The 12313-nt window shown below is 45.0% G+C and overlaps 1 protein-coding gene across 2 annotated transcripts in view; it reads left to right on the top strand.

Moving 5' to 3' along the window:
- Positions 1-12313, top strand: part of WDFY4 (WDFY family member 4) — a 279998-nt gene that overhangs the window by 84458 nt on the left and 183227 nt on the right. For both annotated transcript variants that reach the window (XM_075072902.1, XM_075072901.1), the window contains exons 11-12: positions 2000-2190; positions 5204-5817. In XM_075072902.1, coding sequence (XP_074929003.1) covers positions 2000-2190; positions 5204-5817 — 805 coding nt within the window. The remainder of the gene's footprint in view (positions 1-1999; positions 2191-5203; positions 5818-12313) is intronic.

The raw sequence follows: 12313 nt of genomic DNA, 5'->3' as shown, positions 1-12313 counted from the left end.
AAGGATTCTAATAGATTGGTGAGGCATGATTTTCCTTACAAAAGTTGTGTTGACTCTTTTTCTCAAGAAATTGAGTTCATCTATGCATCTGATAAATCTGTTCTTTACTATAGTTTCAACCAATTTGTCTGGTATTGAAATTAGGCTAACTGGCCTTTAATTTCCAGAATCACCTCTGGAGCCTTTTTTTAAAAAATCCACATTACAATAGTTATCCTCCAGTCATCTGGTACAGACACTGATTTAAGTGCTGTGTTATACACCAGTTAGTAGTTCTGTAATTTCACATTTGAAGTCCTTCAGAACTCTTGGGTGAATATCATCTGGTCCTGGTGACTCACTACGGTTTAGTATATCGATTTGTTCCAAAATCTCCTCTTCTGACACCTCAGTCTGGGACAGTTCCTCAGATATGTCACCTAAAGGGAATGGCTCAGGTATAGGAACCTCCCTCACCTCCTCTGCAGTGAAGATGGTTGCAAACAATTCATTTAGCTTCTCCACAATGGCCTTGTCCCTTGAGTGCTCCTTTAGCACCTTGAGCCTCCAGTGGCCCCACTGATTGTTTGGCAGGCTTCCTGATTCTGATGTATGTAACTTTTTTTTTTCTGTTTAGTTTTTGTGTCTTTTGCTAGTTGCTTTTCAGATTCTTTTTTGGCCTTTCTGATTATACTTTCACACTTGACTTCCCAGTTTATGCTCCTTGGTTATCCTCAGTAGGATTTGACTTCCAGTTTTTAAAGGATGCCTTTTTGCCTCTAACTACTACTTTTATTCTGTTGTCTAGCCATAGTGGCATTTTTTTTATCCTCTTGCAATTTTTTTTAATTTGGGATATACATTTAATTTGAACCTCTATGATGGTGTTTTTAAAAAGTTTCCGTGCAGCTTGCCAGCATTTCATTCTTGTGACTGTTCCTTTTAATTTTCCTTTAACTAGCTTCCTCATTTTTGTGTAGTTCCCCTTTTTGAACTTAAATGCTACTGTGGTGGAGGCTTCTTTGGTATCCTCCCTCCTATGGATGTTAAATTTCATTACATTATTACATACTTCAGAGCAGCAGCGTGAAAACCCCCATAATCTACTAGGCCAAGAGGAAAACTTTCTCTTCATTTTAAAGGTTCGTTTCCTTTTGAGTTTCTCTTAATAGTTCAAACATTGTTACAACATGTTTAATTATATTACAGTAGTGCTTGCATTAGGGTGACCAGACAGCAAGTGTGAAAAATTGGGACGGGGGTAGGGGGTAATAGGAGCCTATTTAAGAAAAAGATCAAAAAATCGGGACTGTCCCTATAAAATTGGGACATCTGGTCACTCTAGCTTGCATGCCCCAGCTGAGATCTGGGCCCCATTATGCTAGGTACTGTACAAACACTGAGCAATAGGCCCTGCCTGTAAGATCTTGGTCTAAATAGGCAAGACGGTTAAAGGATGGGAGGAGAAACTGAGGCACAGAGAGATGAAGTGACTTGCCTAAAGTCACTGAGCAGCTGAGTCAGGAATGGAACCCAGGTCTCCTGAGTCCTAGTCTAGTGCTCTATTCACTAGATGCCAAGAAGGAAATGTTCTAAAGACATACATATTTTGTACGAGTGAGTTTCTCCCCCAGTAATCCCTAATTTGTCCCTAGTCACCTACTCTGTAGTGAAACCCAGGATGATTTATATAATGACTTAGTTGTAGACCGGGGAAAATAACACAGCCGTCCATTCTACTGGATTTTCTTACATGGTACCCGTTTCCAGGTATCTACATATCCACTTAGACACTAGACTGGTTATGTGCTGGCACTAGTAACTGATTTGTGCACACAAACTGGACACTTGCACGCACACACACACACACTAGGTGTATGCAATTGGAGCCTTGTGATGGTGCACAGTTGACATGGAAAATTTGCCTGTGTGTTCAAACCCATATTGTGATTGGACATAAACCATACTCAGTTATATGGGCACCAATTGAACTAACAAATGGCATCTGATTGATTCCCAGTTGTTATAAAAGATTATGGGATGGTACCATACATCAAGATATTTCTGGACGATGACTGCTACCGAAGTGAGACCCTCTGTATCTTGGAGCAGCTGTCAGTCATCAACACCGAAGAGTACATGAGCATAATTATTGGGGCCCTCTGCTCTTCCACTCAAGGGGAGCTGTACCTGAAACTGGACCTGCTGAAGGTGATTAACATTGCTTCCCATTTGCTTCATTGTCTGCTCTGAATATGCCTGGTTTAGATGGCTGGTGGCTCCCAGCCTAATTACTAGTAGGAAAGTGAAATCAAATGCAGGGGCAGAGTTAAGGTTGTTTGGGTGCTAGTCACTGAGTGTTTTAATCATCGGTGTGTGAACAGACACTCCCTAATGTCTTGCAAAATGCTTTAGAGAGTTAAAATAGATGTATAATAGAGAAATAATGGCTACAGAATTGCAGTTTACATATTGTTGAGTACATCTACAGCAGAAGGAGAAAAGAGAGACATGAGAGAGGAAGCTGAGACTTACAAAGAGGAAGTGAGAGGAAGTAGAAGAGGGTAAAGGTAGCAGCTGAGTTGGGTGTGGGGATGAAACAAATGGCTTGAATCAGGTTTCATTTGCAGAGGTGTAACTCCATTGACCTCAATGGGGTCATCGCTCACATATAACAGGGTAAATCAGAAAAGGATCTGGTTTCAGTTGGAGAGAAGGTGATAAAGGGGATGGAAAGAAACTTACTCATATTCTCTAATATATTCCTAGCGGCCTGATCAAAAATCCATTAAAGTAAATGGAAAGAATCCCAATGATTTACTCTGGATTAGGCCCCTGGTTGGCATACTAGAAAGCAGCAGCATTGTGAGCATTAATCTGGGATTGCATTCCACACTCATTAGCTGGCCTTATTTGAAGTCTCCTCTTAGCTGCTAATGCAACAGCTAGTCTTTGTGGTACAGTAAATGTGCTCATTAAAACAATCTGACAAACCAGGGGACAAAGCCCCTTGCTCTGACCTGAGCAAACAAACTTTTGCTGTAGTTTGTGGAGAAGTTAAGTGCAGCTCCCAAACTGATATGAGAACAAATGCAGCTTTGATGTCTAATTCTGACAAATGATAACCATGTTAAAACATAATGTAAGCAAATGAATTTATTATCTGTGCCCTTTGGGACTGTGATTGTGTTATGCACAAATTCAGATTGATTTGCTAATATATATTTAGCTGTTAAACTGTGAGCCCAAATGTGATTAGCTCTCCCGTATTCCAGAGTGGCATGTGGACAATTATGAGGAATAACAAATAATGGAATGTGAAATAAATTCTGTTAGCTATAACTGAGTTAGGAGTTTCCAGCAGGCATCCAGTTGTATAGATTCAAGACAGAGGAATACTAACTCATAGGCGATTAAATTGTAACCGAGTTAGAGCTGGAGAAAATGTTACTGCTGACCTTTCCTGAAATGTGTCAAAGCCATCCTGATAACTTCAACTCCAACTTATTAAATTTACTCTCTGTTCAGGAGTCTCTGCTTGGTTTGATACATTATCATGCGAAATTGAATGACAGTAATAAAGTCTCCCTTCCTACAGTTCTGGCAAGCCCTTTCTCCTAGTACTAGCTCCTGTTATAGAGAGATATTTATGATAGAAATGCTTTTCTTCAGTGGATTTGGAATTAAGCCTCTCATTTGATTTGAGAGGCTTTTCTGTATGACTCTCAGCCAACATAAGGGTTAGTGTTCTTCAGAGTAGCAAGAGACAAACCCAAATCCCAAGTGTGTTACCCCTGTTTATCTCTTGTGGCTTCTGCATTTAATAAATTGCACAAGGAGGAAATGTTAGGGATGGGTTAGATGCAAATATACTGGGCCTCATTCTTCTCTGACTGATTTTTACACTCAGATTATTCCAGTGTAAGTGAGGCCCAAATCACGTCCAAAGTATCTCTGACTTACAATGGAATGGGTTAGGTTTTAAATACATGCAGTGATACATAGCACTCATTTATAGCCTGCTACAAAGTCCATTGAAATCACTGAAAGACTCCTACTGACATGCGTGGCCTTTGGATCAGACTCTCAGCGCTTTTTGTCTCCAAAATGCTGTACAAGCATTAACTATGTTTGTCCCTGTGAGACAGGAAACTGTTATTGCTAGTTTAGTGCTAGAAGAACCTACTCTCTGCAGAATCTTTTGGACCATGTTATGTTGCTGGTTTTGAGCAGAATGGGTTCTGGTTAACACCTGACAGGCCATTATGGCTCTGTATGGACACACTATCTGTGCCAGTTGAATGTGGAATATTTTTCAGTACGATGGTTGTAGCCATTGGTAGACGCTATTGGAAAAGTTCCATCAGCCTGTAGGAGTTTCGCTTAAACTATTTAAAAATAATCTCTGCTCTAAGGTATGTGGAATGCTCTGGGTTGGTTTAAGTCCTAGGCACGGTGGGCCCACGTCTATAGTCCTTGAGTGAGGAGATTACGCTGAAATCTCAGCTCTCACTTTCAGACAAAAGTTGGTTTCTAGCCCTCCTGGTTGTGAAGAAAAGCTCACAACCTTGAGCAATGTCTTGGCTGCAGTGAGCTCTGCCTGCATCTGCAGACAACCTGAAGTGACAGCTCAGAGACGGGGTGAACTGCCTCATGCATCTCTGTTGGGTATTCACTCCAAGCCCCACTGCTCTGGGGCAACCCACCCCATCTCATCAGGGGGTCTTTATGAGTCAGGAGGAGATAGGTGCAGCTGCCCTCATCAGTAAAGCAGATATACTCTGGCTGCAGGGGCAAGCAGTGGGGGCACCTCTTCTAGTGCTGTTGACCTAGAGTTCCCTGTAAGAGCAGCATGAAGCCTCCCTTCCCCTGGAAATTGGCTACTCCTGGTCTCTGCTTTGGCCAAACAGGCTAGCAACCGGCAGTGTTTAGGACTGGAACTTTGCCCGCTGGCTTGGAGCCTTGTAAGCCTCATCCCCGAGCCTCAGGGCTGCCTGCAGAGATGGCTTCAGAAAACATGTTAAATTCTCTGATGTTTGAGGTGGTTGAAAAACAGGCAAGAAAGATTTGCAAAAATGTCATTCCTCCTCTCCTCCACATTTTTGATCAACAATTGAAATGTCAGTGAAATCAAAATTCTGAGAGCATTGTCTAGCCCAACTTGGTATCTTATGTGATGTGAGGTTAAACGTTTGCTTTATCTCCCTTCTCTCTAATGCCACAGTCTCTCCTGAGGATCCTGGAGAACCCCAAGTGCCATTCGGCTTTCAGAACATGCAGCGGATTCAATGGACTCCTATCCCTTCTCTCCGATATGGAAGGTGCGTTACAGGACCCGCCGTCAGGGGCATGGGCAGCTACGGGGCATAGCCTCATCCTGGAGCTTGTTTTGTACACACTTCAGGGGATAGCTGCTGCTCTGCACCTGGACCCCATCAACAGTGACTTCTTCCAAAGGAATGGCCTCTTTGAGAAGCTGGCGGAGGATCTTGGCTCACTTGGCTGCTTCTGGACACAGGGGAGCCAGCAAGTCCCTGTGCAGCTTGAGAAAGGAAGGACGTTTGCAGAGTTCTTGAACGCAGCCTTGTACTCATCAGAACCTTTCCCAGCATGGCTCAAGAGCTGCATACGGATTCTGAGTTTCCTTGATCATATGATCAAAGGGACCCTGCATCTGGACAGTTGCTTCCTGGAGATAAAGCCTGCTGCAGAAGAGCAACCATGGGATGTTCAGAAGGGACAACTAGATCAACAGGAGGAGCATGGTACTAGCTTCAAACCACTGGAGGATAAATTACCTGCCTCTGACTACCGGGCATGGGCAGACCCTGAAGACAGGTAGGTATTTGATTCTTTATTATAGAAAGACCCCAGCATCCAAGAGCAGTAATACTTGGGTGTTTCTGGTGTCACTGAGGAGCCCACAGTATTTTACATGTAGGAGTGAAATAAGCCTGACAAAGCCCCCTGAGCTGCAGGCTGATAGTATTATCTGCATTTTACAGGGAGAGTGGTCATCAACCAAGGCCCAGAGGTGGTGTGACTTGCCCCAGGTCACACAGTGAGTCAGTGAGAGGGTCAGGGATCAAGCTGAGGAGTCCACACTCCCAGGCCTGTGCTCTAGCAGGCAGACAATGCCACTTTATAAAAGGTGAATGACTGCAAATGTTGCAGCATAAATCTCAGTGTTTGACTTCAGAGGGACAAAGTAGGGACAAGCTTGTCTCTTTTGCCAACAGAGGTTGGTCTGATAAAAGATATGTCCTCACCCACCTTACCTCTGTAATATCCTGGGACCAACAGGGCTACAGAACTGCACACAATTGTTTGGTTCAGTGGGACAAGGGGCTATGAGAGCTTTTTGTCATCTCTGGGCTCTGGATTATACACTGGGTGAGCTTTCAGAGTGATCCTGTCTCTTTGATCAAGTACCAGAGAGAGGCTATAGGTCACTGGAATTTGAAAACTATTTTTTAGCCTCTGCTCAAAACCACTCAAATCAATATTGACTCCTGCAATGAGATAGAAGATTGTGTCCAGTCACTGGGTGCAATGTAAATAGGCCTAAATCACTATATTTCAAATGCCCTGTACTGGAAAAATGAAGAAGGAAGAAGCCATACTGTCTGCCTCATTTTATATATATCAAGGCAAGAAGGTCAGGGAAGACATTCAGGGAAGACCGGGAGATTTCCGCAGCACTTGGAAGGGCAGTTCTGTGTTTCTGGATATCTTTTATTAAGTTGTGCCTTCCCTCAACATTTACATTTCTTCCCTTAAGAGACAGGGGAAATCTCCATCAGTTTCCTGTGTCCCTGGCTGCAGCTCAGTTCTCCCTGTGCTCTTACATACTATTCACTGTATTTCTAGTTGTAGCTAGAATCCAAGCGGCAGAGGATTACAGATCTGGCCATGTCACCATGGAGGCATCTCCAGCTGTCTTTAAAGAACGAAAATGACTAAGTCGCACTGGAAGGCCAAACCTTGACATCCTGACTCATAGGAAACGCTTGTTGAAGTTAATAGGAATCTTGGTCGAGTGAATGCTAAATGCAGACTGGGTTAGCACCTCAGCATTTGGCCCTCTGTGATTCATCTGTCCATTATCTGAAGCTGTGTGAAAAATCTTTGTAGTTTTCCTTGGCCAGTTATCAGAATGGCTTCAAAGTAGGTCACAAGAGATGCTTACTGAACACCCTGGTTTGTACTGAAGGTGGGATTCCAACTGGGGATGAGCTAGCTACTTCAGATGAAATGCTGTGCTGAATATGCTGAGCAGCACATTCACTAGTGTTTTTCCCTTGGCCCAGGAGAAACCTGGAGGGACCTGGGGCAGCAGGCAGGGGGCTCGCTCAGGCTGGGCAGTGGACTGAACTGGGGCAGAGGCTGGGTGAGAAGCACAGAGCTAAGCAGGGACTGGCAGCAGCAGGGGACAGGAGGAGTGACTGGCAGCCAGGAGGCATGAGGAAACAGCTCTGGTTGGATGACAGCAGGACAATGGACAGTCCCCCATCCCCCTCCCTGATATCACAGATGACATATTTTTCCCAATGAGACCCACCAGCCTGTAATTAGGTTCGCTTATGAGTGTGAAGGACATGCTTACTCCAGGATACTAGGCCTGAGAGGTGCCCCAGGGCAAAGCCCTACTTCGACCCCTCTCTAGTACTGCCTTCCAGGGACTAAGTCAGGAACTGTGGGGTTGTGTTATGGGACTCTGCCTGGATCAGTCAGATACAAGTGGCCTCTGGTTTTGGGTGCCTCAACTTTTTGAGGCCCCTTGTGCCCTGAGGAGATGGCGCCTGGAGACATGAACGGAGACATGTTAACCAGAGGCATCAGCAGAGGAGGGAGCTGAGTTCAGCAGCCAGGAGGCTTGCAAAGAGGGTAGGGAAGCTTTCACTGCCACTGCTTAGGCGTCAGCACTGAATGCTCTGCAAATAGGCATGGGAAATCCAGTGCACACAGTTGGCTTTCCTGATAACCTGCAGCTTCTCCTTAGCTGCTTCTCCCTCTTCACACTTCCCCCTGTGAGAGGCCGCAGCCCCCGGTGCTCTACTAGGCCAGGCAGGTCTATAGTGGCAGGGCCGGCTCCAGCTTTTTTGCTGCACCAAGCGGCGAAAAGAAAAACCCGATTGAGCTGCAGCCAAAGAGGAAGAGAGGGAGTGAAGGACCTGCTGCCGAATTGCTGCCGCACACCGGGCTGTGCTGCCCCAATAACAGACGGAGTGCCGCCCCTTTCTATTGGCCTCCCCAGGCACCTGCTTCCTTAACTGGTGCCTGAAGCTGGCCCTGTATAGTGGGAACCAATGTGTAACAACCATGCGTTACCTGTGAGGCCCCAACCTGCAGATGAGTACTGAAAAGTTAGTGAAAAGTAGGTGCCTGGGGAAAGGAGGGGATGAAGTCCAAGGGTCTGGTGACTTGTGCAGTCACTTCCTTGTGTGCCCAGTGGGTGTGAAATCCCGCTGGTAGTATTCCATGTCAATGGTGGCTCCAGGCACCAGCGCTCCAAGCGCATGCCAGGGGCGGCAAGCCGCGGGGGGGCACCCTGCCGGTCCCTGCGAGGGCGGCAGTCAGGCTGCCTTTGGCGGCGTGCCTGTGGGAGGTCCGCCAGTCCCGTGGATTCGGCGGCAATTCGGTGGTGGGTATGCCGAAGCTGAGGGGACCGGTGGACCTCCCACAGGCATGCCGCCGAAGGCAGCCTGCCTGCCGTGCTTGGGGCATCAAAAAAACTAGAGCCATTCCTGCTGCATGCCCTCTTTACCCTACTGTAAATGATTATACAGAGTACAGGGCCATGCAGGATTGGGCTCTTCAATCTCATCTGAAATGCAGCCTCTTTGAGTGAGGACAAACTCCTTTGAAACCACTCCACAGTTCCATCCACTGGCTATGGCTTGTGAGAAGATGAGGGGGGTTTCTCGCTCCAATGCAAATGCCTAAAGCAATTTGTATGACAGACGGGCGCCCTCCCTCTTGCGTTCCTGTGATTAGAGAGAATATTTTGCTGCAAGCTGTTTTAATGGAGGCTGATCTCTGGGAATCAGATTGCCCCCTGCTGCAGAATGGCGGCAGCAACTGCCTTTCCATAGGCTTACTGTGCTTAATGGCTCTTTAGCTTCAATGGGGCAGTTCACTTTGTCCCCAGTGCCCCCTCTGTCTTAGTTTTAAATAGCGACGCCTCCTGACTGGATTTGAGATCAACAATGTGATGGCACCTGATGGGCTCTGTCAGGGCCTTGAAGTGGGGAGAGGAAGACAGGGCCTTTCACAGGATAGTAGTGGAAAGGGAGCTGTGGCCTATTGGAGTATGGCAGGCAAGGAGATGGGGCCTTTTGGAAGATCATTGGGGATAGAGGAGATGGCCTGGGGCCTATTTGAAGATCATGGGGGAGGTAGGTAGGTGTTGTACTGAAATTGCTCTGAAAGGCCTAAAGAGTTAAAGGTGTTTATGAACCCTTTCACTGTCCAACGTTAAACAGCGATAGGCTGGTAGGGTTGTCAAGTTTTGGTTGAAGCATTCCTGGCGGTTTTATCCCATGACATAATCTTTAAAGATTAATCTTTAATTCCTGGAGACTCCAGGGCAACCCTACGGTTCAGGGTTGTTTTTAAACAGAGTGCTTGGTTTTCCTTGTTTATGTGGCAAACACCCAAAAAGCTTCATTCAGATTGAAACATTATTGATTTAACACATGAAGTTAAAACTAGTATTTCTATTGAAACTTTGAGTGATTGTGCAAAACAAACGTAGTCAGACCTTCTCAAAATCTGTTTCCTTTTGAAGTCAGAATATCAGTCTTTTATTTTCAGAACAACTTTCCCTTGATGAAAAGCAAAGGGTTAATTTTATTACACCCTGGTGTGTAGAGGGCATTCACTTATCCTGCTGTTAACAAGCAGACAAACCTAAGGAGGAGGAGAGACAGGATAGAAGAGATGGGAGAAATACGGCTTGTGTTGATGTTTTTGGAACTCTGGACTGCTGGTTAGTTACGAGTGGATGCTTTGGCTGGCAAGTTGACCACGATGCCTGCAGCTTTGACCCCTGGTTAGTTACGGTCTGGTCAGGGTTGTGGACTGGTTGGATTCTTTCTCCTTAGACGAGGCAGGTTTGGATGAACACAGAATAGTTGACTTCAGGATTCGATGAAAAGCCAAGAGAGTGAGAGAGGATAGGAGGAAAGAAATGGCAGGGTGAGAAAGTCACACAACAAGGGAAGGGAATATAATATAGGATCTCAGACACTGTTCCCTCTAAGCTGTGCACGTGTGCACGTGCACACAGATCCTAAACACCGTGCACACGGTGAAACACACAAATTTGCACAGAAGCATAAAAATTTGCACAGAAATTTTTTGCACACACGGCTTGTCAAAAATTAGAGGGAACATTGGTCTTGGGAGCCTTTGTGGTGCTGGTAGTTCGATCTCCCCACTGATGGGCTGAATGGATGTCCTAATGTGATGACTTTCAGCACTCACGGGTGAAAAGAAAGTTAATTAAGCAAGAGCAAGGCCAGCCGGCTTCCTGTCAGGAAGAAAGTCCTTTAGATGCGTCAAGATGAGTTACAGTGCTGGCAGGTTGCGGGATGAGCAGGAGGAGAGGAAATGAATTCTTTTTTTTACCCCTCAAAGTCTCTTCTTAAGCACCCCAAAAAGGAGTAAAAGGGGTGGAATATTTTATCCTCATTATTTTGTCCACCAATTAAACCCATTTCTATAAGGCCCAGCTTGGCACAGTAACTTTGTTCCCAATTTTTTTTTTCTTTTTACCAGAGATGATCTCACCACCGTGCTTTGACATATATCATTAGCCATTTTCATTGGACTTGTAGAGTTTCTCCATCTGGTTTTGTTGCACCTATGACAATAGCCATTTACTGAAAATAACTTGACCTATTTTTCATGGTTATTGTAACATCTTATGAACGTTCATGTATTTTTTATAGCTGAGCTTAGGGTAACTTTGTAAGTCCAATAATCACAACAGGTCTTTTTGATGATTGTGGGGGAGGAAGGGGGTGGGACCCCTTGGAAGATCATGGGGATGGGGGGTTCTGTGCAGCCCTTGAAGGTGCAGTTCAGGGACAGGCAGAGATTCAAGCTGGTTCTTCTTTGTGTTCTAGCCTATTCATAATTATGGCACTGGCTGGGCACTTGGACAGCACTGTCAACTCAAATCATTCAGAAATCATGTCAGCCTCTAAAAATCAAGAGAGAGGCTTAACATTTTTAAAAATCATGAATTTAGCTCTTTTTATTTACCTCCTAGTGTTTGAACCTAACAGGGGCTGGTTTTCCAGCTTTTCTCTACAACCATGAAGGCTAGAAACGTCTTTCTTTTTTAAATGCAAGCTGAGTTTCTCATGTAATCACAGGAGTCCAGGAGCTGGGGCCTTAAGAAAGGCACCACAGATTGATAGAATGGTGACAGTTGGTGACACTGCTTGACGTTGTCTCTTCTGCAGTTTTGTTGACATGTTTGGTGTCATAAGATCCCCAAACACAAGGGGCTCACTTTCTCCCTGGTGTAACAAATTCCCTTGATTTCAGCAGCCTTATGCAGCAAATGAATTTGGCCAAACGAACACAGCTAAAGAGTGAAAACTACAAATAATGGAACCCAGGCCCCATTGAATTTAAGGGGAGTTTTGCCCTTGATGTCAGTGGGGCAGGATTTCACCCAGACTTTGTGTGTGTTCAAAAAAAAGTGCCTCTTTGCTTGTTTAGCCTTCAAACATTGGAGCCACATTCCTCCTTGGTGTAGATGTGAAATCAGTGGAATTTCAGGCATTCGCACTGGAGCTGAATTTGACTCATTAAGCTTAAAGAATAACAAACAAGTAATTTTTTTCAGCAAGCGCTATTTAATAAGACAGCATTTGCCTTGAGGGTGCAGTAATAGTCATTGGTCACTGTGGGGCAGTGTCCCACGTTAGTCACTTTGCACTGGTCTGTTGGTATTGGCTTCTGGAAATGGCAAACAGGTGTTTGTTACAGACATTATTCTCTTTTAGTTTCATATAACGGCCTTTTTTTATTCCTATCCTGTTATGTATTCTTCCCGTTTTACAGAGAGTGATAGTGCTTGCTGTTTTATTTTTGACATCCAGTTAGTGCTGTCAGACATTATCTGAGTTTCATTCACCAGGATCAATTGGAAAGGACAGTGTATCTGATAATACCATACAGCCCACATCTTTAAACTGGCTGGAGCTTTGGTTCAGCTAGAAGTTTGTGTGTTTCTTCAAACATCCTGAGCCTGCAAAGCCTGAGCTAGAAATCTCATGAAAAAGTAGCTCTCTCATCATGTTACTGGAATGTCCTT

This window comes from Chelonoidis abingdonii, chromosome 16 (assembly GCF_003597395.2).
Source record: "Chelonoidis abingdonii isolate Lonesome George chromosome 16, CheloAbing_2.0, whole genome shotgun sequence".
NCBI classification, from domain to species: Eukaryota; Metazoa; Chordata; order Testudines; family Testudinidae; genus Chelonoidis; species Chelonoidis abingdonii.
This window is presented reverse-complemented; position numbering and strand designations above follow the sequence as displayed.